Genomic DNA, 23,265 nt, shown 5'->3' with positions numbered 1-23,265 from the left:
TCTTTAGTTTCTTTCTTGGCTTTGTGATTTCAGTGTAATTAGGCGACCGAGGGAGGATGAGGATGTGGATGAAGGTACGGCTTGATTCTGCCCTTTTATTTAACAGTATTCATGCCTTGGTCTGGATAGGATAGGGATGGCATGGGATGGATGGGGATGCCCTCTCCTTGAAGTATAAAAGAAAAGAGTTCGATGACTATCTTTTACCATTTTAGGGCTCCTCTCTACGCCGCTCTAATATTCGTACTTTTCTCCTGCTAAAGCGGCCACCCTGTCGAAGTAGAAAAAGAAAAGGTCGACACGTCGTTGATTTCTCCCCTTGCGTGCTCCTCAACGTCTCGGCTTGAACGTACTTTTTCAAACGTTTGCCTCGGCTCAAACATCCTCGCTCTTATTTGCTATTTCATTTCCCATTGTCATTTTCTATTATCGCGTTTTCCAGTCTATCAACTCTCAAGCTGATTCTACCTCATATTTCGCCAACAGTACACTTTCTCTCTGCCTATCTCACAATTCACAGAACCAATGCGATTCGATTGACAGCAGCCTACGAGTAGCAGGCAACCACCGGGTGAAAGTCTAAACCCCCAACTCCATGATCGAATCCACCCACGTAGGAGGCTATGACTGATCCAAGCAAAAGTCCTCGGAACCACCGAACCGCCAAAGGCAAGGTGCATCCCATCCCACCGGGTGGAAGCTGGACATCCCCCGAGACCCCCAAACCCGATGTCCTGGTGGGTTTCAGATCTATCGATGTTCGTCTTCGCGGCTCCACATCCGTGATTCCGTATCGGGAGGGGGCAGACAACCCTGTCGATTGCCGACCCAGGCAAACATGCTATCGACCTAGCGTGGCGCTGGAAAGTTGACAGCGCTAGTTTGAGGTCTGAGCTGGACTGGGACTAGGCCTAGGCCTAGGTCTAAGCCTAAGCCTAAGCCCAATATCCTTCTCGACAGATCCCACATATAATGACGCTGTCCGCTGACAGTCGCCTCTGCCATCCTCTTTTTACTTTCCCCCGTCGATTCGTTGACACCACTGCGATCTCCTGGGTAAACAAATCCCCTACAGCTTTTGCTGTATATTGTCCCACAGTGTCTCGGAGCTGTTCAAACCGTTTTTTCCAAAATTTCCCCTCGCACCGGACCGGCTTCCGCCCCGTCCGCATGGTCCTTGCAGCGATCATGCCTGCACCCTGCGCTCTGCCTGCACCCTGCATCCTCGATCCAGGTATACGGGTCTCAGTCGCGGAAGAACACTGACTCAGAAATAATCGTGCAGGACGGGACGGGCAGCGGGGCCGGCCCAGCGCGCAGAGACAGCATGGCCCGCTTCGATGCAGCGTGCATCGCATCTCGCTCGCATCGTCTTCCCCGGGCCAACGAGTGCCGATCCTCTTCAGGGGATAATTGGCTCCGTAGTACATTTTGTAAACAGCCACTTGTACTCGTAGCGGAAGGAGGAGGGAAAGGAGGAGGGAAAGGAGGAGGGCCCACAGAAAGGAAGGCCCTTGAGCAAAGAAATTCCGCACAAGTGCAAAGCTTCAGATCCGCTCACTTGCTGCGCTCGCCGCGCCCTTCTCTCCCTGCGAAACGGAAACAGCCTCCTCTTTCTCTTTCTCCTCCAAGGCCTCCATATTTTCCTCCCACATCGGCACAGAAATACGGTCCTCCCAGACAGACACAACATCGTCTCCCTTCCGACCTAATTGTGCCTCAGCATTTTCTTCCTCAGCAGCCTTACCCGCATTCTCGGGGTCCGGTCCAGGCCCGGCTTCAAAGCCCGTGAATACAGACTGGACATCAAGTGCTTTAGTAGCTTCCTCGTAGATCTTCGTAATGCGCTCTTTCAGCTGTCGGCGCGAATCCTCCACACCGGCGAGACTCGTCTCCGTCGAACCTGCTGCATTGCCCCGCGCGGGTTTCTTGACTACACCGCCACCACTCCGCTCCTCGAGACCGCGGGTGAGACCTTCCAGGATGCCGAGGATGGTTCCAGCTCTCATGCCTAGTTGTGCGCCAACGGGGTATCCTGCATCGAAGCCTTCTTGGACATGTTCGCCTTTGGAAGCTGAGACGCCGTCGCGATAGCCTGCTGTGACGTGTTGGCGGCGGAGTGCGGGGGACTCGGATGGGTCGGCGGTGGGCTTTTGGGGCTTCGCGTGGGAAGTCCCGGGGTGGATATTTGTTTCTTCTAGTGGGGAGGAGCCGAAGATGTCGTCGAGAGAGTTGTCGACTTCAGGCTCGGCGTGGTCGGTTTGGGTGGAGGTCATTGTCGTGGCGGGTGACGCGGGGGCTGAGGGGGAGCTGGAGCCGAGGGATTTTGGCATTGCAGGGAGCCCTGGGAAAAAGGGATCGCTGGAGGTAGCTTGGCTACCTGAAAGAAATGTGGAGGTAGAAGAAAGGTAGCTTGTAGAGGGGAGGTGAAGTGGGAGAAGGAGAAGTGGAAAGTTGAAGTTGAAGTGGAGGGGCTCAAAAGAAAAGATGCGGGACCCACTGGGAGTATTCTATAGTGTAGTGTAGTATAGTATACCGTACTATTAGTAATTATAGCCAGTACAGTATTTAGTATATTTATATAATTAATTATTATAGTCATTTAGTATAGCTAGTATAGTTAGCATATTGTATAGCCATAGTGTATAGTGATTTGCATCGGAATGGCCCCCAATTCGGTGAAATGTCAGCCCAGCGGTGCGATATTCCTCCGGCCTCACGACCTCACGACCTCACCTTCACCACAAAGGGTCCAAGTGCCCAAGTGTTCACTTATTCACTTATTCAAGGGTATTCAAGTATACAATCATCACCCTCTGCAGCTTCCACAGCTTCCCATCACCATGTCAAGACGTGCCCTCCGCATTATCGCCTACCTCACTGTCCCAACCCTAGCAACAAGCTATGGCATCCACCTCGGTCTAAACCACCTGGAAGACAAATACCCCCCTCTCCCACCAGCTGCTGCTGGTAGTGTCGCCCTCAGAACTGCCCAACGGCCTAGCCAACGCTGCGCATATACAGACATTTACGCGACACGTATACGCCTCGAAGCACTCGAGGCACTCATCCCCGAATCTGCGCACGCGACAGACACAACCCAAAAGATCCTACTTGAAGAAGCCTGGGCCCGAGCCGTACTCTCCTCAAAGCCCCTCCGCACTGAATCTTCTATCATCGGACTACTCAAGTCGAGAACTTATACGCCCGGTGACGCGGGAGAGAGTGGGTTTGGCGCAGATCTGGATACGGGGGCCCCACGCGCTCTTTTGCATGGATTGTTTACAGTTGAGAGGGAACCGGCGCAGCGTGATGGGAGTACGAGTAATGGATTGCTAATTTCTTGGAGTATGGCCGATGGTCCGCGACTTTTCTTTGAAAAGATTGCCCGGTGGGGGTATCCGTGGCGGCTTATGTCTGGCGGACGGCATGAGATGAGTGTTTCGGAGCCGTTTGAGGTTAAGGGTCAAGGGAGGCTTGTTGAGGTGAGATTCTCTGCTGCGCATGATTATGAGATTGTTCCCGAAGAGGGGAAGGGGAAGAGGCAGAAGATTCTTCCCGAGTGGACAAATCGGTTGCATAGGGGGTATGCCCGTGTCATATTGGATGTTGCGGCGAGGGAGGTGGAAAATGGGCTGCAAAGGGTGTAGCTGTTCTTCCATTTAGGGTTGCTTTTGCTTGAATTTTACGCCCGAGGTCTTTGGGTTTGTCTTTGGCTTGTTCTATTAACTTCATATCCTTAGCTCAGCGCTGCATACTCTTTCAATATATCAATCTTACCTTTTCATATTTCAGACTCGACGGCAAACTAAAACAGAGCAAAAACTTAAAGGCTAGAAGAAAGCTGACCGAGAAGGCTTAGCCCCTGGGCATACAATACATTGCGCGTCTGGCGACAATTGCCTTACTATCTTCAACGACACTCTGCAGTTCTGTTTCTTCCCGCCCACACTTATGAGCCTCTCCCCAAATGAACGAATGTCATATCGTGCATCTTTAAGCTCCAAAATGTGCCTTGTTCAGCTCGCATCATTGTTGCTTCGCTGCTTGGGGGACTGCTCGGTCTTGATATTGCTTGTTTGGTCTTGTTTTCTTCATATGGGAGGAATTTCTACTCGACGCCGTTGCCTTCACACTCGATCCCGAGGCGACTACACAAGCTGCATGTGGCTTTGACCTTGTCACACTTTTCTGAATAGGGCTGTTTAGCTTTCAGAGTCGCTTAAATTGGATTTTTTATTATTTTTGACCTTGAGGTACCTTTTTCTTTCTTTGAAGGCAGAATGTACAGCTGCGACTCCGTGGTATGCCTGGCATTGCTATTAGTCTTTGCGGTGATAATAAACCCGCATTTAACCGTTTTCTAACATTTTAAGAAAATGGAATAACGAGACGCCGCTGAACAGCCCATCGACGGATTTAAGAGGAAAGGAGACTAACTTATGCACAAACCCCTCCGTGGTGATATCGTAGATGCCTTTCCAATCATCTTGGCAACTATTACCGCAATCAGAAGAATACTGCGCAGTGGGACCCTGCATGAATTGGAGGCTGAAATTTAGGCTTGATTCTCCTTCACCAATTTGTTTATATGAGAATTGTAGCTGAATGATGAATGCCCAGTGGGCCTCAAAACATGATTTTATTCTTGTAAACCTGAATCATTAAATACCAGTGCCTTTGAGATGATACAATGTTCTATCACCGTTTGCATACCAGTGTGATTATCATACTTACTCAACCCTTTGATACATGCATAGCCTTTGGGCATATAGCAGATATTATCTCATAAGTCCCAGTATCAATGAGGTTTACCTCCATTCTTCCTATCCATTACCAGCGGTGGCCAAGTTTCTGAGAGAATGAGTATTCTTAACCAATGTTCTCGTATCCAAAGATCAAACCCTTGGCATGTTATTGAATTTGGCTAAGCCCAGTGTCCGCTCAAATACACGACCCAACGAGTGGAATATTCTTCCAGCTTAGGAAATAGCGTTATTTCCAACAGGAATAGGACGCAGCCTTGTACTAACGCGAATTTAATTATATCATGGAAGCAGAGGAATATAAATAGCATGTTGAGTATCTCTCGGATTCTCGCTCGTCCATTTTATTTCTTTCATCCACCTTTAACCTGCACCACTTTCTCTTTCATCCATCTTCGTACTCTTATCTATACTTGCATGATGAGCATTATTTCCGCTTGCGTAATGGCTGCACTTATCAGCTCAACCATCGCAGCCCCCACAAACTCATCCGTTGAGTGCGCTAAAGGGCTACAAATGTTCGTCTCTAGAGGAACCGGCGAGAAAATGGGCTAGGGCACAACAGGAAATATAACCAAAGCCATTGTCGCCGAGATTGAGGGATCAGTCGCTACAGCAATCATGTATCCTGCCACTGAGAGCTCCCCAGTCTACTTCGACTCCGTCGCTAATGGTACCTGGCTCCTGAAAAAGTCTCTGACAAATTACGCCAAAGCCTGCCCGGACTCCAAGATTGCGGTTTTCGGGATACTCCCAGGTAATTGAAGTGCCTCAACTCCTGTGTAATCTTCAGACTAGTATCTAATGCCATTCATTCATCCAGGGTGCCCAGGTCACTTCGAACAATTTCTGTGGAATGGCTGCTATTTGGGGTCTGCAGGGCGGAATTGAGGCGCAACACACACCAGCAGAGCTGAAGCAGACGATTGAACTCTCCGAACCGCTTCCGGAGGAAGTCATCAAGAACGGTCAGTACCAGTTAAACAATCTTCAACTAAAAACCTACGCAAACCACACAGTCAACTAACATCCTTCAGTCATTTCGGTCGTCCTCTTCGGTGATCCAACGCACACCAGCAACGCAACCTACAACTACGGCACCTACAACCAAAGTGGAAACGGTCTATTCTACCGCTCGGATATAAGCACCTGCGAAGCACTAGGCAATGGAATCCGTTCATACTGTGATGCCGGAGACCCTTTCTGTGATATTGGTGCGTACCACGATAGCGTGGCTCCATTCATCAATGCGACCGCACACATGATGTATGTTCAGAATTATGGGGATGATGTCGTTCCTTTCCTTGTTGGGAGATATCATAATATTAGCAGCAATTATAATAGCACCGGTAGCAGGTCGACTGCGACGGAGTCGGCTTTGCCGTCGTCTACTGCGGAATTGAATGGTGCGGCTGGGTTGATGCCGATGACGAGGATTGCTTTGATTGCTGCTTTGTTGGTGCATGTTTTGATTTGAGAGTTGGAGATGGATGAATGAATGTATCTTTGCTTTGAGGTTTTGTGGATTATTATGGTTTGTATCTAGAAATTCCTACTAATCTCTTCGGAAGATAGTACCCTAGTATCTGCTTGTGCTTTATTTGATACTAATTTCTACGAGATCGCGGTCATATACACTGACGCTTTCCTTCGATCTAGGAATACTGGATAATTCATCGATTCGTCCTCTATTCAAACAAAGCACAGAAACAACCTATTTTCAGAACATAAATCGAAGCCAGAAACCAGCCGAAGATTTTCTTCATATAGTGACAGCCACCCTACATGACCACTAATTATACTAGTAACTTAAAACACAACACGCATCCAGCCTGTAGACCATATATCTCCCTTCAACCACAAAAAAAACTCTTGGTTTGAAGTACCACTAGTTACCAATAATAACACCTCAATCAAACACAAGGATCCCCATGCTCAACAACACTATACGCAACAAACCCATTATAAGGATAACACATCTCCCACCCAGAGGTGATACTCGCAATCAGAGTCCCAGCCGTACAATTCGACGTGCTAAACATACAAAAATCCTTCGCATCTCCCTCAACCGTCTTGAAAGAAAGACTCTTCGGCACAGACCCGTCATTCGTATCCGCGGGCGAAAACGTTTCACAGGCGCGGCCGTACCGGCCTGAGCGCGTGTAAATGCTTAGATTCACGTTTGAGGTGTTTGGGTCGCAGGTTGGTTCTGCTGCGTTGAAGAGGCGGAGTTGCCACTAGATCAAATGAGAAAAGAATAGGGTAAGTCGGGGCTCGGAGATTCAAAATTAGTGCAGAATTTGCCGGTGGCGAATCGGTAAATTGATATGCTTGAAACTTACGCTCGTGTATGCTTGGATAGAGGCTGTTCCGCGCTCTTTCAATGATGATCCCGGACGAGCTGAAGCGCTTGCGCCTAGGGCCGCGATGAGAATAGGTAGAGAGAGACGCATAGCGAAGGGGAGGAATGGATTAATAAATTAATTATGGCGGAAGGAAATTTCGACAAAAATAAATGTGTACGGCCAAAGTAGATTTTCTAGCTTGGGGGGGGGAGAAGGCAGATGCGAATCTTTTATAGTAGATCAATCTGACAAAGGCCCGGGAAGTTCATTAGCGCCGCACAATGTCAGAGGTACGTCTGATTCTAGACACTCTGGACCCTACACGATCCAGCTGTGCTAAGTGGGCGCTAGACCTGGGTGCGTCCGGGAAAATCTGCAGCTAGTTGGAGGGGTTCTGCTTGGCGCAGCACTTCACTGTGTGTTGGTGGGCGGGTGGCGAGGCGAAACGAGGTCGGGCGATTGGTCTTATAGGGTATGTTTCATTTCTTCATGCGATGAGATCTAGAGGGGACGGGCCGGGGCTTTCCAATTCGATCGCGGTGTCAGAATAGTTTGGAGTACGAGGAGGAGAACCTTGGCAGTGTCGGTGGGATGTGGGTGATGGGGATGCTTGGTGGTTTTCGGATTCAGGAACATGGCGAATAGGCGATTTCTAGGGTTATGGGGAGACGGTGCAGACACGAGCTGAGCCTGCAGGGTCTTTCAGGGGTTGCTTGGTATTTGTTATGTACCTGTACCTAGTAGTATCCAGGTCAGATCGGTCTCGATTGGAAGTTCCAGGGGCAAAAACTATTTAGACGTGTTTGAGATACATTATATCCGTAACACAGACACAGAACTACAAACACTACGCTGTAGGAATAGGTAGTAGGACATAATTGGACTAATTTTGATCAATCTATTGGTCGTATTCGTATATTGCCCTTTTCTTTGGGCTCGAGCAACGTATATTATGTATATCCCCGCTACTCCCGCTGCGTACTGGGCATCAGCCGCCACGCTCGGAGAGGCAGGTTCTGGAGCTTAGTGGCGGCCGGCTTGATGAACATGACAAAAGTGATCGTGCCAATCAGCACACATAACATGTTGGTCATGTAGTAGCCGTCCCGACCGACCTCGCAGATTCCGCCGCCGTTGATGCAGCGGTTCTTCTCTGGCTCCAAGGCGCAAGAGAATGGCGAGGTAACAAGCGCACCCTTCAGCGTATCGGCGGCGGGGGTGTGCTGGGAGGAAGACAGGTCGCTTCGGTAAAGAAGTCAACCAGCTTGAGAACGAAGAAGCGGGGGAAAGTACCGCCTAAATTGCATACCCTGGAGAATTGTTAATACGAGGTCAGACACAGAGAAAGATGAAGAACAACTCACGTTGCGAGGAGGGTCATGTAAGTTCCACCAATCGCAGGGTCAGCAACACGGGCGTGGAAGGCTGAGATGGCAACGAACATGACCGTGTTCATAAATGTTGAAATCACATGTTCAAAGATGACGGTCATGAGGTACCAGAATGGGACCGTTGGACCGCTGGGATAGATCATCACGGTGAATTGGGCGATCACAGCGGCGGACAATCGGCCGACGAAGGCCCAGCCCCAGAGCCGCATGGCGCCATACTGAGTGGACCATTTACCGGCATAGTAGCCAAGCATGATCTCAAATGGGAAGTCAATCAAGACAACCAATGCCATGTTGTCTTGGCCGAAACCCTTATCCAGCAATTTCAGACTAGTCACGCCGTCATTGGCCTGGAAGCCGATCTTGGCGATGAGATGGATAACAATGATAGTCTGGATATTCCGTAGCTTCAGCACGCTCCACATGCTCTTGTACACATCCATAATGGTGTCGCGCTCCCGGGTATGATCCTCCTTTTTGAGGAACGCCAGACCGAGGGTCACAATCAGATAGGCCCAACCCCAGAAGGTCAGGTATCCACCCAACGAAAGAAGGCCTTCATTGCCGGGGACATCTCGGAACCAGCGGTTGGCGAAGTCCTTGGAGTTGAAAGCGAGGAAGACGGTGTACGAGAGGAAATGGCCTGCGGTCAAGCCGACGGTTTGCGCGGTCGAGGCGTAGGAGATGTTGGGTGGAGACATGAGGGTAATGGCCCATCCGTCGACAGCAATATCCTGCGTAGCGCAGAATAAGACCAGCATGAACCACCAATAAGTGAAATTCCAGACTCCAGCCCCGCCATTGGCTCCGGCCTCTTCCATCATCGCCCCAATGTGGCGGCCCAAATATATCATCGCCAGGCCGGCAATCACCTGGACGGGGGTAATCCAGCTCTTGCGCCGGCCAAACGTCGGGCTCCACACGGCATCAACAATGGGACTCCAGAAGAGCTTCAGCGAGTATGGATAAGAGGCGAGGGAGAAGACACCGATTTGGCCGTAGGAGAGGTATGGTTTCAGGAGGAAGGGTACGGAGCCGGTAGCCAGGCCCATGGGCACGCCCTGGAGGAAGTAGAGGACGCAGAGGAGGAGGAAGTTGCGCTGATCGCTCGGAGGGAGGTTTTGGAAGCTGGTAGTGGTCATGATGGGGGTTTGCGGGACGACGGGGGGTTCATTATCGAGGGAGAATTGGGGACTGGCCATCACGCGAGAGGTTCGTTCGGTGGAGGATTCGGTGGAGGGAGTGTCGCGCTTGCGCATTTCGATGTTGCTGTTCATGGCGCCGTTCGCATGGCCGTTCTGGCCGGTTGCTACTTTCAAACTCGGTTTGGAGCGGCGTCTGGAGAGGGTATTGTTCTTGCGTGTCATTGATTATGCGTAGGCGTAGTTATGAGGGTGAAGTTGAAGTTGAATACGAAGAGGGCGAAGGAGAGTTCAAGTTGGAGGTGGGTTGTGGTTGTGGTTGTGGTTGTTGGTTGTTTTGTAAGCAGTTCTTTGGTTGCCGAAGCCTGAGGCTGTGCAGATAAAAAAGGGAGTGGTTCGCGTCGGTTGGAACCGCGTCAAGGAAGATCAGCGAGAACTTGAACGAATGGACAATGCATGGAGGCGTGGGGAATAAAGAGTGTCAGTGGCATGCAGGAGTTGAGTTGTTGCTGAGGCTAAAAATGTGGAGAGGCAAGCTGGCCTCTTTCAGGGACGGAGCGGAGGGCCGAGGGGAGGAGGGGGGGCCGGCTTCCATATGCATCTTTTTTGAGGTGTGGAGACAGCTTATCGACCCCATAGACCCCAAGTGGTTGGGGTCCAAGTCGTACACAATGAGATCATCTATTCACGCGCCTGGTGGGACAGTGCCAGTGGATTGCGCGTCGTTGATTGGAGGTGGGCATGGATTATTGAGGCTCGGTAGTATAGGAGTGTCTACCTAGTAGGTATGAGTATACAGAGTATATTAAGGTAGTCCGAGTCATATATTACAATGATAATAATAAGTTTAGTTATACTAAGGGGGTATTGCAAAAAGCAACTTGAAGTATTTATTATATCCATTTCGGGGTGATATGAATACACTGTGCAATGCTACACAAGTAATTAAGTACTAACTAGTACGTGGCCGAGGGACAGAACTCTGAATAGACCTCCGTATATGCAATTATTGATTACATGGATCTTCTAAAACTGGTCTTGATAATTTTTGTAAGATGCGCTGAAACGAACGGCATATGAAGGGGATTCAAGCCCGTACTAACCATGTTGGTTCACACGAGGGACTTTCGAACCGTTCGCCACGACTTGAGGTATTAAACTTGCCTCGAACTCCCTCCAACTGGCGCTTTCCCTGGGGTCTCAACGCCAGCTTTAGAACGAGGAACCAGGTGGGAGTTTCCTAGCTTATTGATCTACGCGACCTACTCGCAAAACTTTGTTGTAAATTGAGTCTACAAACTTTCATACATACCCGCAGAGACGAGAAGTTGCCTCAAAGAAGATAGACATGGTACCCCGGGACTCTGAACTCGTCTTATCCATAGCGAGTATGGGTTCCTGACAACCAATGGTTATGGCTGATTATCCTTTGGGAGAATCGCGAAAGATCTACCTACTACCTGTAGCTTGAAGACTGATATGCAGGATTTCCATAGATTGAACCAAATAGTGTGGTGGGCAATTGAGAGAAAATACTATTGCTACAGCAGCGCTTATCCTTGGCTACCGCTCTCAACGTATCGCCCAGTCTCTCCTAGTTATTGCGCACTCGCCCTTTCCACCCGCAACGGCGTGAAGCTAAAGTAGCGCTGTATATTGATGATACTCAAATGCATTCATTATGAGAATATATCCCCCTTTCCAGTTGTGTCTAGTACATACGACCATAGGGTGTGGAGAACAGGGCTTCCCGTCCGCTCAGCCGTACTTAAGCCACACGCCGGCAGGTTAGTAGTATGGTGGGTGACCACATGCGAATCCCTGCTGTTGTATGTTTTTTTTTTGTTCTAGCTTTTTGTAGACCCGTGCTGTAAATAACGAAAAGGGTAACTGTGATGTTACTTAAAAGGTAAAAAATATCTTTAGGGTGTTAGTTAACTTATGATAGGTCTTTATAAGTGGGCCAGGCTACTTATAATATGTATATTTTCGAAGGCTTTGATAGCTTATTGGGCATAGCCTATTCAAACAGCTGCTAAGAGTTCCGTGTTAATCAATAAATGGGCAAACATAATTTATCTCCTGACCCAGTTCCGCGACAAAGGACTTTCCCAAGATTTTCTCGCCATGTCTTGCAACAGCAATGATAAAGCGGGCATCGCTATTCTCAATAGAGATGCGAGTTTCGAAGCCGGTTCGCTCATGCATCAGCAGGCGCTTGCCTTCTAGCAATGTTGAGGTCTGAGATGGGACCGAGAAAATGGCCCAGTTGTCATGGTCTGTAGCACCGTTCCAGCTCATATAGAGATCGGTTGTATGCGAAGTTGTGCGATTAACAAAGAGAGCAGGATCCCAGTGCGGAGTAGCGTTCCACGGAAATTTGAATATGCGGTAGGCATTAGCCGAAAGTGTATTTTTGCCAAACTGCCCTCGGAGAACTACGTTGCCGTCTCCGTCATATTCCTTGAGTTTGGGTATCGATCCGTAGCCCAGCAGCATGTGCGCTGTTCCTGGGCTTGGAAGGAACTGGAAGCTGCCTTGCGTTGCACTCACGATATGATCAGTTGGATCCGCCAGCTCTTGGATTATCCATGCCTTCTTGTTGATGAGATCGACGTGGATGATTAGTCCTGTTGATGGGCCTGGGTCCTCATGGTCCATGGCAGCGTTGTTATAGAGACTGAGAACCAGGCTCTCCTCGGTTTCGTTGTGAACACGGACATCATGTTGCCATGCAAAGCTAACATTGTCACTCTTGAAGTCGCCGTAGTAATCATTATCCCTCATGAAGTCGCCGTAGTCGTCATTATCGCCCTATAAGATACCAAGTAAGCGGGTAAATCCAACATCTTTGAAGCTTAGATATACCCACAGAAAGCTGCCAGCGGACAGAGCCGTCCTTGTTAATATAGAAAACAGAGCGAACATGCCGAAAGTTGACCAGATATCCATATTTGGTTGGAGTAACCGAGTTTATATGGTAAGCGTCCCAGGCCTCATGCAACTTTTTCCCACCCAGTACGGTAACACTGGACTTGGAAAGAGGAATATGCTCGAGTGCATCCCATTTGAACAACACCTTGTTTGTTTTTATGTCGATTTCGTAGAATAGAGAGTTCAAAACCCACATATCAGGCGTACCCCTTCTAAGATGGCTAGTATTTGTTTGGGTGAAATTGAGAGCCGAGACTAGCATGGTATTTTGAGGCGTGATGTAATGCTCGTGGCCATCGATATAGGAGTCAAAATTTTTTCCGCTAGGAGTGTGAAAGTCATCGTGCAGAGTGACTGTGTAGATCTCTTTGTATGTGCTGTCGAGAATATGCGTTGCTCCATATCCCAATACTCTAAGATCTGGCTGTGCATCCCAGTATGTGATCACATCTTTGCCAAACAGCTTTTGCATCTTAAAATCTAGGTTTTCCCCTTGCGGGCCCTGCCACACCATGTCGCCATTGTTGTCAAAGATTGTTGGAGCGGTGCCAGCCTTGTTGGACTTTCGAACGCCTATAAAAATGTATCCGGGGTCCGTTTCGCCTATTTCGCTGAGTGAAAGATGCGGGGGCTGCCAATTTCCTGTCTGAAATAATTCATAAGGCCAATCTGTTTCCCCAAATGCCAGAGAGGACAGCACAAATATGATAAAAAAGTAACACGCCATGATTCAAAATTGCAAAGCTAGGCGTCAGAACAAAGTTTTAAGTAATTTTCCGAGTGATACTGCCAGAGATACCATTTGCCGTGTAATACCTTGTTCAAGGAACACCATAGGAGGCGACAAAGTAAAATGGCTAAGCATAGATAATTTCAAGAATACTTTTGAACATTATTAGACTAGATATTTATTGCACAAGGCCAACTTCAAAAGACCATCAGCATCGATGACATCGGTCTCGGAACTCTTACTACACGGCAAACTGTACGTTGACCTTTGATGACGTACAAATACATCATTGATCTGCTGCCAAGAGAAGACTTGGTTAGGTCTGATTCTAGCTACAGTCGGGTAGAGGTCATGTATTGTTGGCTAGATAAATGAATGTTTTGCTTCCTGGCTTACACCATGGTATGGTGATAGATGGTTTGGGCATGAGTGTCTCCATATGCAAATACTTTCTGAATAGGAGGATTTCAAGTGTCATATTGTCTCAAGATCCATACAAGTCCGGATTGGAACCATATAGTGGCTATAAATGCATCTTGAGCCTTATATGGGAGATTTTGTGACTACCACTGTGATGTAATTGGAGGTGAAAGCAAGGGCTCATCGTTTTTACATCCGCCGCTTCTGCTTGATTTCCTTCGTCAGCCACACCATCCCTTTTGGAATCTTTGCTAGCTTTCAGATTATATTTCCAGAGGAAAATATGCAAAACAAAGTGTCAATTGAGTGTTTCAGGAAGAGAGTTGTGAGGGCAATGGTAGTCATCCCATGCAGTATTGGATAGTATCTCGACTCCTCTCACTCCTTCATTGAGCCTTGTTGTTAAAATAAACTTGCCCTTCGATGGTCATCCTACCCCATATGCTAGGATTTAGGGGGTAGTGTTATTCACAGGTCAGCTGGTAAGCGAGTCATGTCCCAGAGTCCGAGATATTTGTTAGGCGAGTCCTCGGGATACGAACAAGCGGATGGCCGAGATTGAACGGAGGTAGAGTCAGATCGAGCTTTGCGTGACGTAGGCTTGGCTCGTTCATTCGTTGGAAGTTGGAGAATTCTTGACTCGAGCTGGAGTCACCGGTATAGCTTGTGGTAAGAAGTAGCGAGGCCGATCGACGGAATCGCTCCAACGCAGGAAGAATCATGTCGTTGGGTAAGTGGATAAAAACGTCACGACAGATGAGCAGGTCAGCCGGGCGTGATTCATTCGCTGTGATATCAAGAATATCTAGTTGATAGCCACGTTGTCGCATCTCGGCCCAGTTTGCACGTTCGTATATATCATAACCGACATAGTCGATCCCCCAGAGATCTACCATGCTTATCCAAGCGAGATCTCCGCAGCCTGCATCATTCAGCGTTACCACCTGGTATGTCTTCAATATTTGAGCAAAATCCTTCCGAACTCGCCGGGTATGCTGCTTGCTGGAGCCCCAGCCGCAAACTGTATCGAGTGCCTGGTCGGGCCATCCCTGTAGAAATATTTCTGTGCTGTGTGATGGTTCTCCGGAATTAACTATTATTGAATCATGATCTTTTTGGGACTGCGAATTTGGAAAATAATATTTCCAATCATCTGGATGACGGGTTTGATCCCACGATGATGATATCCCAAGCACCTGCGCGACTGGTAGTATTTCTTGGGGTGGAAGTTGTAGATGGTGCGAATAGTAGCCATCGGTCAACAACCCCGTGGGCCAAGCAGTGGCGATAGAGTCCCAACTTAACTGACCATATTTAATAGCAGGGAGGTATTCATTCGCAATGGCAGCAATCATGTCGATAACCGGTCTGCTTTTTGGTCCGACTTTTCGTGGGGAATTGCCTAGGTATGTGTAAAAATTATAACCCCTTCAATAAATGCTGGGCATCCAAGCAAGAGGAAATTTGGGGATTAAGCTAGTACTCCTGAAACTAGCGGAAGTTGTCGGATGTGTCTAGACCTGTGTCATTCAAGAGTCACGCGTTAAGTTTGTATAATGTCGAGGAGGGAACAAAATTGTATACGATGGTTTCAATGGCAAGCTCATGGTTTCTGTATTTTCGCTTTATCCATGGATGGCGTGGATCGTCAATAGCGACACTCACTCACTTTCCCCGTAGTGAATTTTACCACGGTAGCTCCCAAAGTTAATCGAAACTATAGATGTTCAAGCCAGACAATCTATTGTTGCTGCTTTCGCGAGAAAGGCCGGGCCATGCCGGCCAGGCCTTGCTGCAACTCTAAATACTCGAGAATGTGGGTATAGTATGACTGGCTTTGCCCTTCCCAAATAGGGTACTTTTTTGAGGTTGAAATCGTAGATAACGAGAATATCCAGCGGCTACTATCCTCGTAGGCCAAGCGGTAGCTGTTAATTCCCAAATCAGTTGATGCCATTGGACAGCAGGGAAGACCTCGTTGGCAATACACATCAAACTTATCTACGCTTTGGCCAGTTTGAAGCTGACATTTGTCCAGTTAGCTCGAATGTTGAATGTTCAAGATACAAATCACAGTCTGAAGAGACAAAGCATGAACAACAAAAATTTGCAGGTCAATGTGACTTGTGACATCTCGTGAATGCACGAGGTAGCGGAAGTTGACGGATGCCTAGATCTTCAATGGACAAGGCCAGAATAATGTGTCGAGAAAATTGTGGCTACGGATAAGGCGTATCCCAGCCACAGTTCCGGGGCCCTCGGATGTGTTCGTGATCTGTTTCCGTCGATGGCGAAGATAGTGGATAGTGGAGCCATAGAACCATGGTACATTATTTACGTTCGTCCATTATTATGTATCGCGAACAAAAGTTAGAAAAGAGTTCTAGAGCACATATCTTGACCGCAATAGTCAAACAGTCGGAAGCTGGCCCGGGTCTACAGAAATCAGTTGTTGGAGAAAGTGTGTCAACACGCCCCGATGCAGAATAGTTATATTATTTTAAATTCTGTATCGTCGCGCAAGGAAATTAAATTACAGTAGTAAGCTGGTATAATGAGCCATGTAAATGTTCTGTCAATGCTCCAGTGAACAGTATACAGGCAGTCAGATATGTGGATGAGAATATAAGGGCATGGATCTGCAGCTAGATGGACTGGTGGTAACAGCTCCCGCCGTCACCGAAAATCGAGCTGTCGTCGTCGATGTCGGAGACTGGCTGACCAACGCTTTGCATTGGTTGTAGATCATGCACAAGAAGGCCTAGGATAAGGATGTGGCGACAATAGATTATAAGAAAAAATCTCAATACTTGAAGGGATGGCCTTCGGTGTTACTGTACCGCGCAGTTTCAATGGTTGATCAGAATATTCATCTCTGCTGATGAAAATGGGGACGCTTTGCTCACAGAATATAATCATCCAAACTGATGAGCTTCGGATCCGAGAAAATTAGATAAAAGTATTTTAATGTCTCTGCAAGCCAGAAGCTTTCCATAACATCCAATCTTGCCGTCCGTATGTCACGGGTATCGTTGAGCGCAGCATGGCCATATTCGACTTTGGTGTATTGCTCAATGCTCTGAAATATTTTCCATGCAGTATCCTGTAGTGACTTGTCACCCGTAATTCTGTACAAAATAAAGATAGACTCAATTGCTTCAGGCCTGTGGAAACGGTCAACATGGAACTGTTTGGATACACCCCATCGAGTATACTAATTACCTCAGACGGTATTTTGGATTGGCGACTTCCAGTATTGGCGGCTGTAGGCTATGATGTTGAATAATAAGTCGTGTTGCCTCACGTAAATTTGTAGGCAGTTGTGCTCCCTCTGGCCATCCAAAAATATCACGAAACCACTTTTCTTCCTTCCATGCACAACGGTCGGAATTCCTACAGCCACTGATGTATAAGGTCTCCGGCATAATTCCGGTCGGCATGAGATCATATGCCCAGACACACCCATTCACCAATTTATGTGCAATGGGCAAGTCATCTGAGCGTCCAAATGCCCGGGAGCCAAGCGCTACCATACCCCCGAGGAAGCACTTCAGATGTTCAGTTTGATACTCAAAAACTTCTCGACCCTCTGAATCAAATTCGATATTTCCAGCGAACAATATATCCTCTTTCCCTTTCGTCATGCCATGGAACAGTAGGTGTTTCTTCATCCCTTCTATCGCGGAGATATACATTTCACGATATTGGTCTGATTGCGCTCCAAGGAGTAGATACTCTTTGACGAGGTACTCGTAAGTAGAGTCAGCCATACCACCTACTGTGAAGTGGTCGTCTGAGAAGCGTAATGAACGGGCGTCAAATGAGAGCGGCCACAGACCGGGTAGCCTAGTCTGATTTTGTGCGTGATGTAGGTTGTCTGTGATTCGTTGAACAGCATCAAAATATTTGGGATCTCCTGTAATTTGAGAAAGCCGAGTGAACTCTAGGCTCAGTGAGCCTATCTCAGCAAGTAGCGTATTTTCACTGGGTAATGTTGAAGACTCGAATGCGCTCCTAATAGTGTTAATGCGTTCCCAAGGTAATCCAGGAATACAGGAATCCCATCCCGGGAGTTGAGAGGACAATTCTTTCCTACCTTATCCATTGCCATCGCATCTGTGGCATCCTGTTTGGGGTATCAAATGCTCTATACAAAAGCTCACCCAATTCCTGGGCCTTCTCCAAGAGAATAGGACGTCTACCTCGGTCAGGTCATATGCACTAATCAAGCCTCCCAGATGCCGGATTGTCGTCTCAAAGATATGAACAGTTGCTAGTTTGGGAGTGGAAAAGTCGATATAATGAACTGCCTCAAGTGCGGCTTCAAACTCCTTATCCAAATCCATGATGAGTAGTGTATCAAGGGAGTCAATCAAAGTAACTGCCCACCCCCCAAGGGAGCTTTTATAGCCGCCACTGGCTGGTTTTAATTCATCTCGCAGCCAGGCGTAGGTTTTATACCCATTCCAGCTATGTTGGAATGCGTTTCTCACGGCTCGCTGCCTCTTGGTTCTCTCAAATCCATCGGATTGGGTTTCACGATTGAAGTGGTGTTGGATCTGTGGAATGGATCTTGGTTTGCCTTTCGGAAGAAGGATCAAGGAGACTGGACAGGTTTGAACAGGTCTGATAGCACTTTCGCTTGTTTTCGTGGCAATTATGCCTCCACGGTGGGTTTCATGAATTTTCTCCACACCCAATATCGAATTCGGGAAGTTGATACTTACCAGGAGGAAAAGGAACAAGTTCGATGACATGTGGCCTTTTCGGATGAACATCATCAGTGAGTCTAGTGAGAAAATACAACCTTTGGGGGTAAAATCCGAGTTTAAACTGCATGTAGGCTTTTATACTAAACCGAGAGCTTGAGAGTAGCAAAATCACAGTGAGGAGTGGAGACCCAAATTATGCGGAGTTGGAAAGGTCACGCCGGATTTTCAAAACAAGCATCCATGGATGCCTTTTGGTCACACCACAAAATTGAATTACCGAAGTATTTTTCCAACCACGTATTGAAAAGATCCTGTCTTAATACGATCAAGGTTTTTTTTGAAGTGCACATTTTTCCTCAATCAAGCTGCTAACTCATTTATATTAGAATTCAAAATTAATCCACCCAAAATTACTTGCCAAACGGAAGAGCTTCGAAAACCCTTTGAAATTACATTTGTATCAAACCTTAGATCAATTCTAATTATTTTTGCGCCGAGCCCGGCTCCCCGAAATTCGAAAGAATAACGGTACCAGCAGTATGCTCCCAACAAGCAAAAAGAGTAGAAAAGAAACGTGTGGAGACATGTTATCCTTGTGCAAGATTGTTTTGTGGTCTCCTTGATAATCAACAGGTGTCGTCGGTAACTCAAGGGTTGAAGGCAGAGGCCACAGATCTTCGAGTAAGTGCCTCAAAGCGTGCCTCACTTCAGTTGATGGGGTTTTCATGTCGTCATTGAGACAAATGAACTTTGTTGGTCGGTCTCTTGTCGATTTTAGTTGGTCCATGGTGGTTTGGTAGTCGTCTCTTAACATGTGAAAGGTCACATCGGTTCCCATCTTCAGTCTATATCCCTTTTTCTGCAAACGCAATCGCAACCCTGGGATATCGATGCAATGCCCAACGTCCTTGATAGAAATTCCTGTCGCGTTTCCCGTTTTTGTCGGCAGCGGTAGGTTGCTTTTGAACCCAAAGCTATTGTGAATGCACGTTTGAACGAGGTCATGAAAGCCTGCCGGTGGGCTTGTTCCGCACAGAAGGTTTTCGATAATTCGGATGTCATCTTCTTCAATTCTGCAATTGCGGCTGGTCTCAACATCTTCATCCCATAACCCGCACAGTTTAGATGATAAAATTTCGTGGCGATTGATTAGATAGTTGAAATAGGCAAAGCCAACCTGCAGGTCCCGTGGGTGCCGAAATCGATGTTCTGAGTTAAGCTGAAATTGCTGTGGGAATATGCCTTTGAGCTCGGTAAATATGTGTTTATTCATCATATGAGGCATGTGAGATGGGACCCTCCGGAGATGCTTCGTGAAAGGGAATCGTCCTTTGAATGCCTTTATCACAGATCTAATTGCATTAGCAACCAAGTCATCGGCATGGGGGCACTGCGAGAATGCATCTAGAAGCGCAGCAAGTTTTATTCTGGTCTTGGTGTCTAGCCTTGGCATGCTCTCTGTCGAGTTCGATGCCCCAACGTCCTCTGAGGTATGATGGTCGATTGAGTGTAAGGCAAGGTTAATGTGGTCATGTTCTAGAGGGACATCACTCCCCAAAACTTCGGCAAGTAAAGACTGCGGGATCTCTGCTCCTTCCACATCGCATGCTGATGAGGCATGTACTTTCCCAACTAGCCGCTCAATTTTCACTCCACCATCCCCATCATCCACAAAGCCGTAGTCATCTAACTCGAGCTCACATGACACTTGGGGCTTATCTGGAGGAGTGCTGTCAGACTGAGCCCGATACTCCGGATATGCATCATAACCCAATGGAACTGGGTGGGAGAGGTATATGGTTTGTACCCCAGATGGTGTGAAAAAGTCATCTGGCCATATAGGCGCAGCTAGGAAAACGTCGTCATTGAAATAGAGGAAGGTCTCACTGAGACCTGAGATTCTGTCCAGATTGCTCTCAATAGCGGAGGACGAAAAGACCGGCAAGTGTGAGGAGTTTTCGAATATTTCCGTGTGTTTGGCAATTGTGACACGAGGATTGCCCACATCCAGCCAAGAAGGAACCTGGCCATTCGTCACGATGTATATATGGCGTATCCAAGGTGCATATTTATCCAAGGAGCGAATTGAATATCGGAGCTCGTCATTGTCTCGGAAATGATTATCGGCGAAAGCATCATCCGCATTATCAGAGCCATTATTCTGACTATTCTGGACGTCTGGAGTAGGTGCATCGTGATCCTGGACCCAGCGCTGATACCAAAAGTCCCTATCACTCTTCCATAAAGGATCTGACCCATTAACCCACGTGTAAACCGCATCTATGGGTCCAAACTTCAATTCCTGTGAGAGGTCGCTTTGGCCAATGTCATATGCGTTGGTATAAACACGAGTTTCCTTTGTTGATATACTGTTCAAGATAAAAATCAATAGAACAAATGCAAGGCAAGACTGGAAATTGAAGATAGAGGACATGTCGTTGAGCCACGGCAGTATTAATACACCGAGATCTGTTCAAACCAGCCTGACGATCTGGAAACTTAAAATACCATTATGAGAAGACCAATCGCAAGGTAGACAGCGATTAGTCTCAACAGTTTCCTCGATGCTGCTCTAAATACATTCTCTAGCTAATTCAGTACCAGGATATAAGCAATTGAAATGTTTCGTGCAGAGAGCGAAGTGTGGCGTGAGCTAAACTTGAATTGTTGGAATCCAATCGTGCGGTCGCAGGTTCGATAAATCTCGTCGTTCCTCGGGCTTGAAATTTCCGGGTCGAGCCTTGATTCCACAGCCCCACTTTGACGACATGATAACTTGGATGGAAAGTCAGCTGAGATGAGCAAATCGCATATATTTCCCACGCAGGCAAATATATGCTAATTGATGAAAATAGCGGATTCGTCAATAATTCGAAAATAACTTTCCAAGGGTGAAGAACTCCTGACCTCGCCTCAAGGCGGGTCGGTTACGAGCCTGGACTCAGTCCTCACGAAAGCCAAGGAAATGGACTAGACTAATGTAAATTACATAGCACTAGAGGTCATAAGTACTCTGAACTCGCAGTACCGCATGTGTAATTTGATTTTGATAATACATGTATCTGGGGGCTCTTGCAAGTCCCGAGTGGCCGACTCTCCCCCTTAGGCATCCGAGACGGCAATACCGCCTGGCCTAGGGGCCATGGTGTAGGGTTAGTGGTCAAATTGAGAGGGGATTTAGATAATTGCTAGTTTACTTACTGCTCGGTATTATATTTGCCGTATCACCTATTCGAGCTGTAACACAGGTACTTATGTGACTGGATTTGGTTCACACATAAATGGCATAGAGCCAGTTAGTAGCTGTCTATATTATTATTTTCTCAACTGTTCCTTCGGGTACTTTCCTTTCTTGTTTTTGTTTCTCGTAAATACACATGACCGCAGGATACCTAATTCAAGAGATATGGCCAAACGAACTGGTATGTTTAACGTAAAATATAATGAAATGTTCTTCGTAATAATCCTTCCGAGCCTTGGTTTGTACCATTTTGTTTTAGAGCCATTCTGACCGATAGAGCTTTGACGGTCGTAGTCGAAAACTAACCCAGAGGCCAGTCTGGGTTGAATTGCGTTGTCGCTTGATTCGTAGATTGTACTCTGTGCCAAACCTTGAGATTGACTGAACCGCTGCTAAGCTCCGTGATAAAATAAACTACAATACAGCGAAGAGTCAACCATGGGCTGCTGCCATCTTCAGTCCGTAGTTTTGAAACTCTGGGTGAGCAATATATGATGAAAGGGGCTTCCTACTCAATAGTTCACTTGCTAATTGAGAACTATGAATCATACAAGGAAGAAATCATAGAGGGGCCTATCTAGAAGCATAAGCTGGTAGATGATCTACTGCCTAAAAGAAAAAGCTATGACAACCAAATTCTGAGTCTGTTTCAAAAAGAGCATGTGTTTACCTTTCATAAAAAGATTCCTAGGCTTTTAAATCAATAACACATTCTTAACAGATCATCTCATATCATCCTTTTTAGCCAGTCCCCCTTCGACCAATTGGGCGTTGTCCTTTACCATTCAGCCTGTACACACGATAGAGCTACTGTTTGAGGAATCCTAGAAGAGTGATTAACTTCCAAGCCGAGGAGACCGGCAAATCAAAAATATAAGAAGGATAGGGTAGACTAACAATCTTAGGCCAGATAATTTCACCCTTCTTGCAGCAGAGCCGATCACGACTATCACAATAGATATTATCTAGTGCTTGTAAGTAAGCTGACTGGGTAGATTAATTGTTCTACTCACCATGACCGCATCGAGTTCCAGCTATATTTTTCACAACATAGCCAGTGCAGCAAAAACAGCCAGGGGGATTGGATAGTCTCTTGTCAAGGACATCGTCATCAGGAGACCCATCGGCAATGGAAAGACTGGTGAATGCAAATAGAGCAAGAAGAATCCTGAAATACATTTTTGAGGGGGCTGTTTGTAATGGAGTATAATACTCAGGATGAGTTGTTTTGGTGAACAATAATCATCACGAAAGTTTTAGTTGTTCGATTAACGAGCTGGTTTTAAATAACACCAGCCTGGGTCTAGAATATTCAACTGCAGAGTCGGCCATCAGATGATCATTCAAGTCAGCAGTGAGCGGAACACGGTAAGAGACCTTGTATCATGGATACACCACCCACGAATGCGAAAGCAGACTAAACCCGTTCTTGATATTGCTAACTGATGCTAGGTCTATGGTACTAGGCTGAGCGACGAATCTAGTTAGTCTCAAAGTTTGATTGACATCTGGGTCGATCCATAAGTCGAGCACCGCGCTTCAAGACAGATCAATTGCTCAATTTAGGTTGTTTTTACGGCTCGC

General features: G+C 47.1%; 9 protein-coding genes across 9 annotated transcripts; 2 read left to right on the top strand and 7 right to left on the bottom strand.

Annotated features, from left to right (window-relative positions):
- Nucleotides 1-1,547: 1,547 nt before the first annotated feature.
- On the bottom strand, nucleotides 1,548-2,276 carry N7509_005148 (Yae1 family protein; the record flags this gene model as incomplete). The annotated part of the gene is made up of 1 exon (XM_056629785.1): nucleotides 1,548-2,276. One exon carries the CDS (start codon nucleotides 2,274-2,276, stop codon nucleotides 1,548-1,550), a length of 729 nt encoding a protein of 242 aa, XP_056489087.1.
- A 567-nt stretch (nucleotides 2,277-2,843) lies between these two features.
- N7509_005147 (uncharacterized protein) lies at nucleotides 2,844-3,650 on the top strand (the record flags this gene model as incomplete). The annotated part of the gene is made up of 1 exon (XM_056629784.1): nucleotides 2,844-3,650. The coding sequence occupies one exon, from the start codon at nucleotides 2,844-2,846 to the stop codon at nucleotides 3,648-3,650; it is 807 nt and encodes a 268-aa protein (XP_056489086.1).
- Nucleotides 3,651-5,387: 1,737 nt separating this feature from the next.
- N7509_005146 (uncharacterized protein) lies at nucleotides 5,388-6,243 on the top strand (the record flags this gene model as incomplete). The annotated part of the gene is made up of 3 exons (XM_056629783.1): nucleotides 5,388-5,504; nucleotides 5,590-5,734; nucleotides 5,804-6,243. The coding sequence occupies 3 exons, from the start codon at nucleotides 5,388-5,390 to the stop codon at nucleotides 6,241-6,243; spliced, it is 702 nt and encodes a 233-aa protein (XP_056489085.1).
- Nucleotides 6,244-6,679: 436 nt separating this feature from the next.
- N7509_005145 (uncharacterized protein) lies at nucleotides 6,680-7,219 on the bottom strand (the record flags this gene model as incomplete). The annotated part of the gene is made up of 2 exons (XM_056629782.1): nucleotides 6,680-7,003; nucleotides 7,109-7,219. The coding sequence occupies 2 exons, from the start codon at nucleotides 7,217-7,219 to the stop codon at nucleotides 6,680-6,682; spliced, it is 435 nt and encodes a 144-aa protein (XP_056489084.1).
- An 857-nt stretch (nucleotides 7,220-8,076) lies between these two features.
- N7509_005144 (SD08430p) lies at nucleotides 8,077-9,869 on the bottom strand (the record flags this gene model as incomplete). Its single annotated transcript, XM_056629781.1, has 2 exons — nucleotides 8,077-8,353; nucleotides 8,476-9,869. The coding sequence occupies 2 exons, from the start codon at nucleotides 9,867-9,869 to the stop codon at nucleotides 8,077-8,079; spliced, it is 1,671 nt and encodes a 556-aa protein (XP_056489083.1).
- Nucleotides 9,870-11,693: 1,824 nt separating this feature from the next.
- Nucleotides 11,694-13,305, bottom strand: N7509_005143 (arylsulfotransferase family protein; the record flags this gene model as incomplete). The annotated part of the gene is made up of 2 exons (XM_056629780.1): nucleotides 11,694-12,458; nucleotides 12,517-13,305. 2 exons carry the CDS (start codon nucleotides 13,303-13,305, stop codon nucleotides 11,694-11,696), a joined length of 1,554 nt encoding a protein of 517 aa, XP_056489082.1.
- A 914-nt stretch (nucleotides 13,306-14,219) lies between these two features.
- N7509_005142 (class I SAM-dependent methyltransferase) lies at nucleotides 14,220-15,083 on the bottom strand (the record flags this gene model as incomplete). Its single annotated transcript, XM_056629779.1, has 2 exons — nucleotides 14,220-14,777; nucleotides 14,925-15,083. The coding sequence occupies 2 exons, from the start codon at nucleotides 15,081-15,083 to the stop codon at nucleotides 14,220-14,222; spliced, it is 717 nt and encodes a 238-aa protein (XP_056489081.1).
- A 1,863-nt stretch (nucleotides 15,084-16,946) lies between these two features.
- N7509_005141 (glycoside hydrolase family 47 protein) lies at nucleotides 16,947-18,506 on the bottom strand (the record flags this gene model as incomplete). The annotated part of the gene is made up of 2 exons (XM_056629778.1): nucleotides 16,947-17,729; nucleotides 17,925-18,506. 2 exons carry the CDS (start codon nucleotides 18,504-18,506, stop codon nucleotides 16,947-16,949), a joined length of 1,365 nt encoding a protein of 454 aa, XP_056489080.1.
- A 412-nt stretch (nucleotides 18,507-18,918) lies between these two features.
- N7509_005140 (stealth family protein) lies at nucleotides 18,919-20,874 on the bottom strand (the record flags this gene model as incomplete). Its single annotated transcript, XM_056629777.1, has 1 exon — nucleotides 18,919-20,874. One exon carries the CDS (start codon nucleotides 20,872-20,874, stop codon nucleotides 18,919-18,921), a length of 1,956 nt encoding a protein of 651 aa, XP_056489079.1.
- Nucleotides 20,875-23,265: the final 2,391 nt, after the last annotated feature.

Source organism: Penicillium cosmopolitanum (assembly GCF_028827165.1).
Source record: "Penicillium cosmopolitanum strain IBT 29677 chromosome Unknown utg000006l:49.0-5199605.0:1.0-5204138.0, whole genome shotgun sequence".
Classification (NCBI taxonomy): domain Eukaryota; kingdom Fungi; phylum Ascomycota; class Eurotiomycetes; order Eurotiales; family Aspergillaceae; genus Penicillium; species Penicillium cosmopolitanum.
The sequence above is the reverse complement of the archived record's forward strand: the minus strand, read 5'-3'. Positions and strand labels throughout refer to the sequence as shown.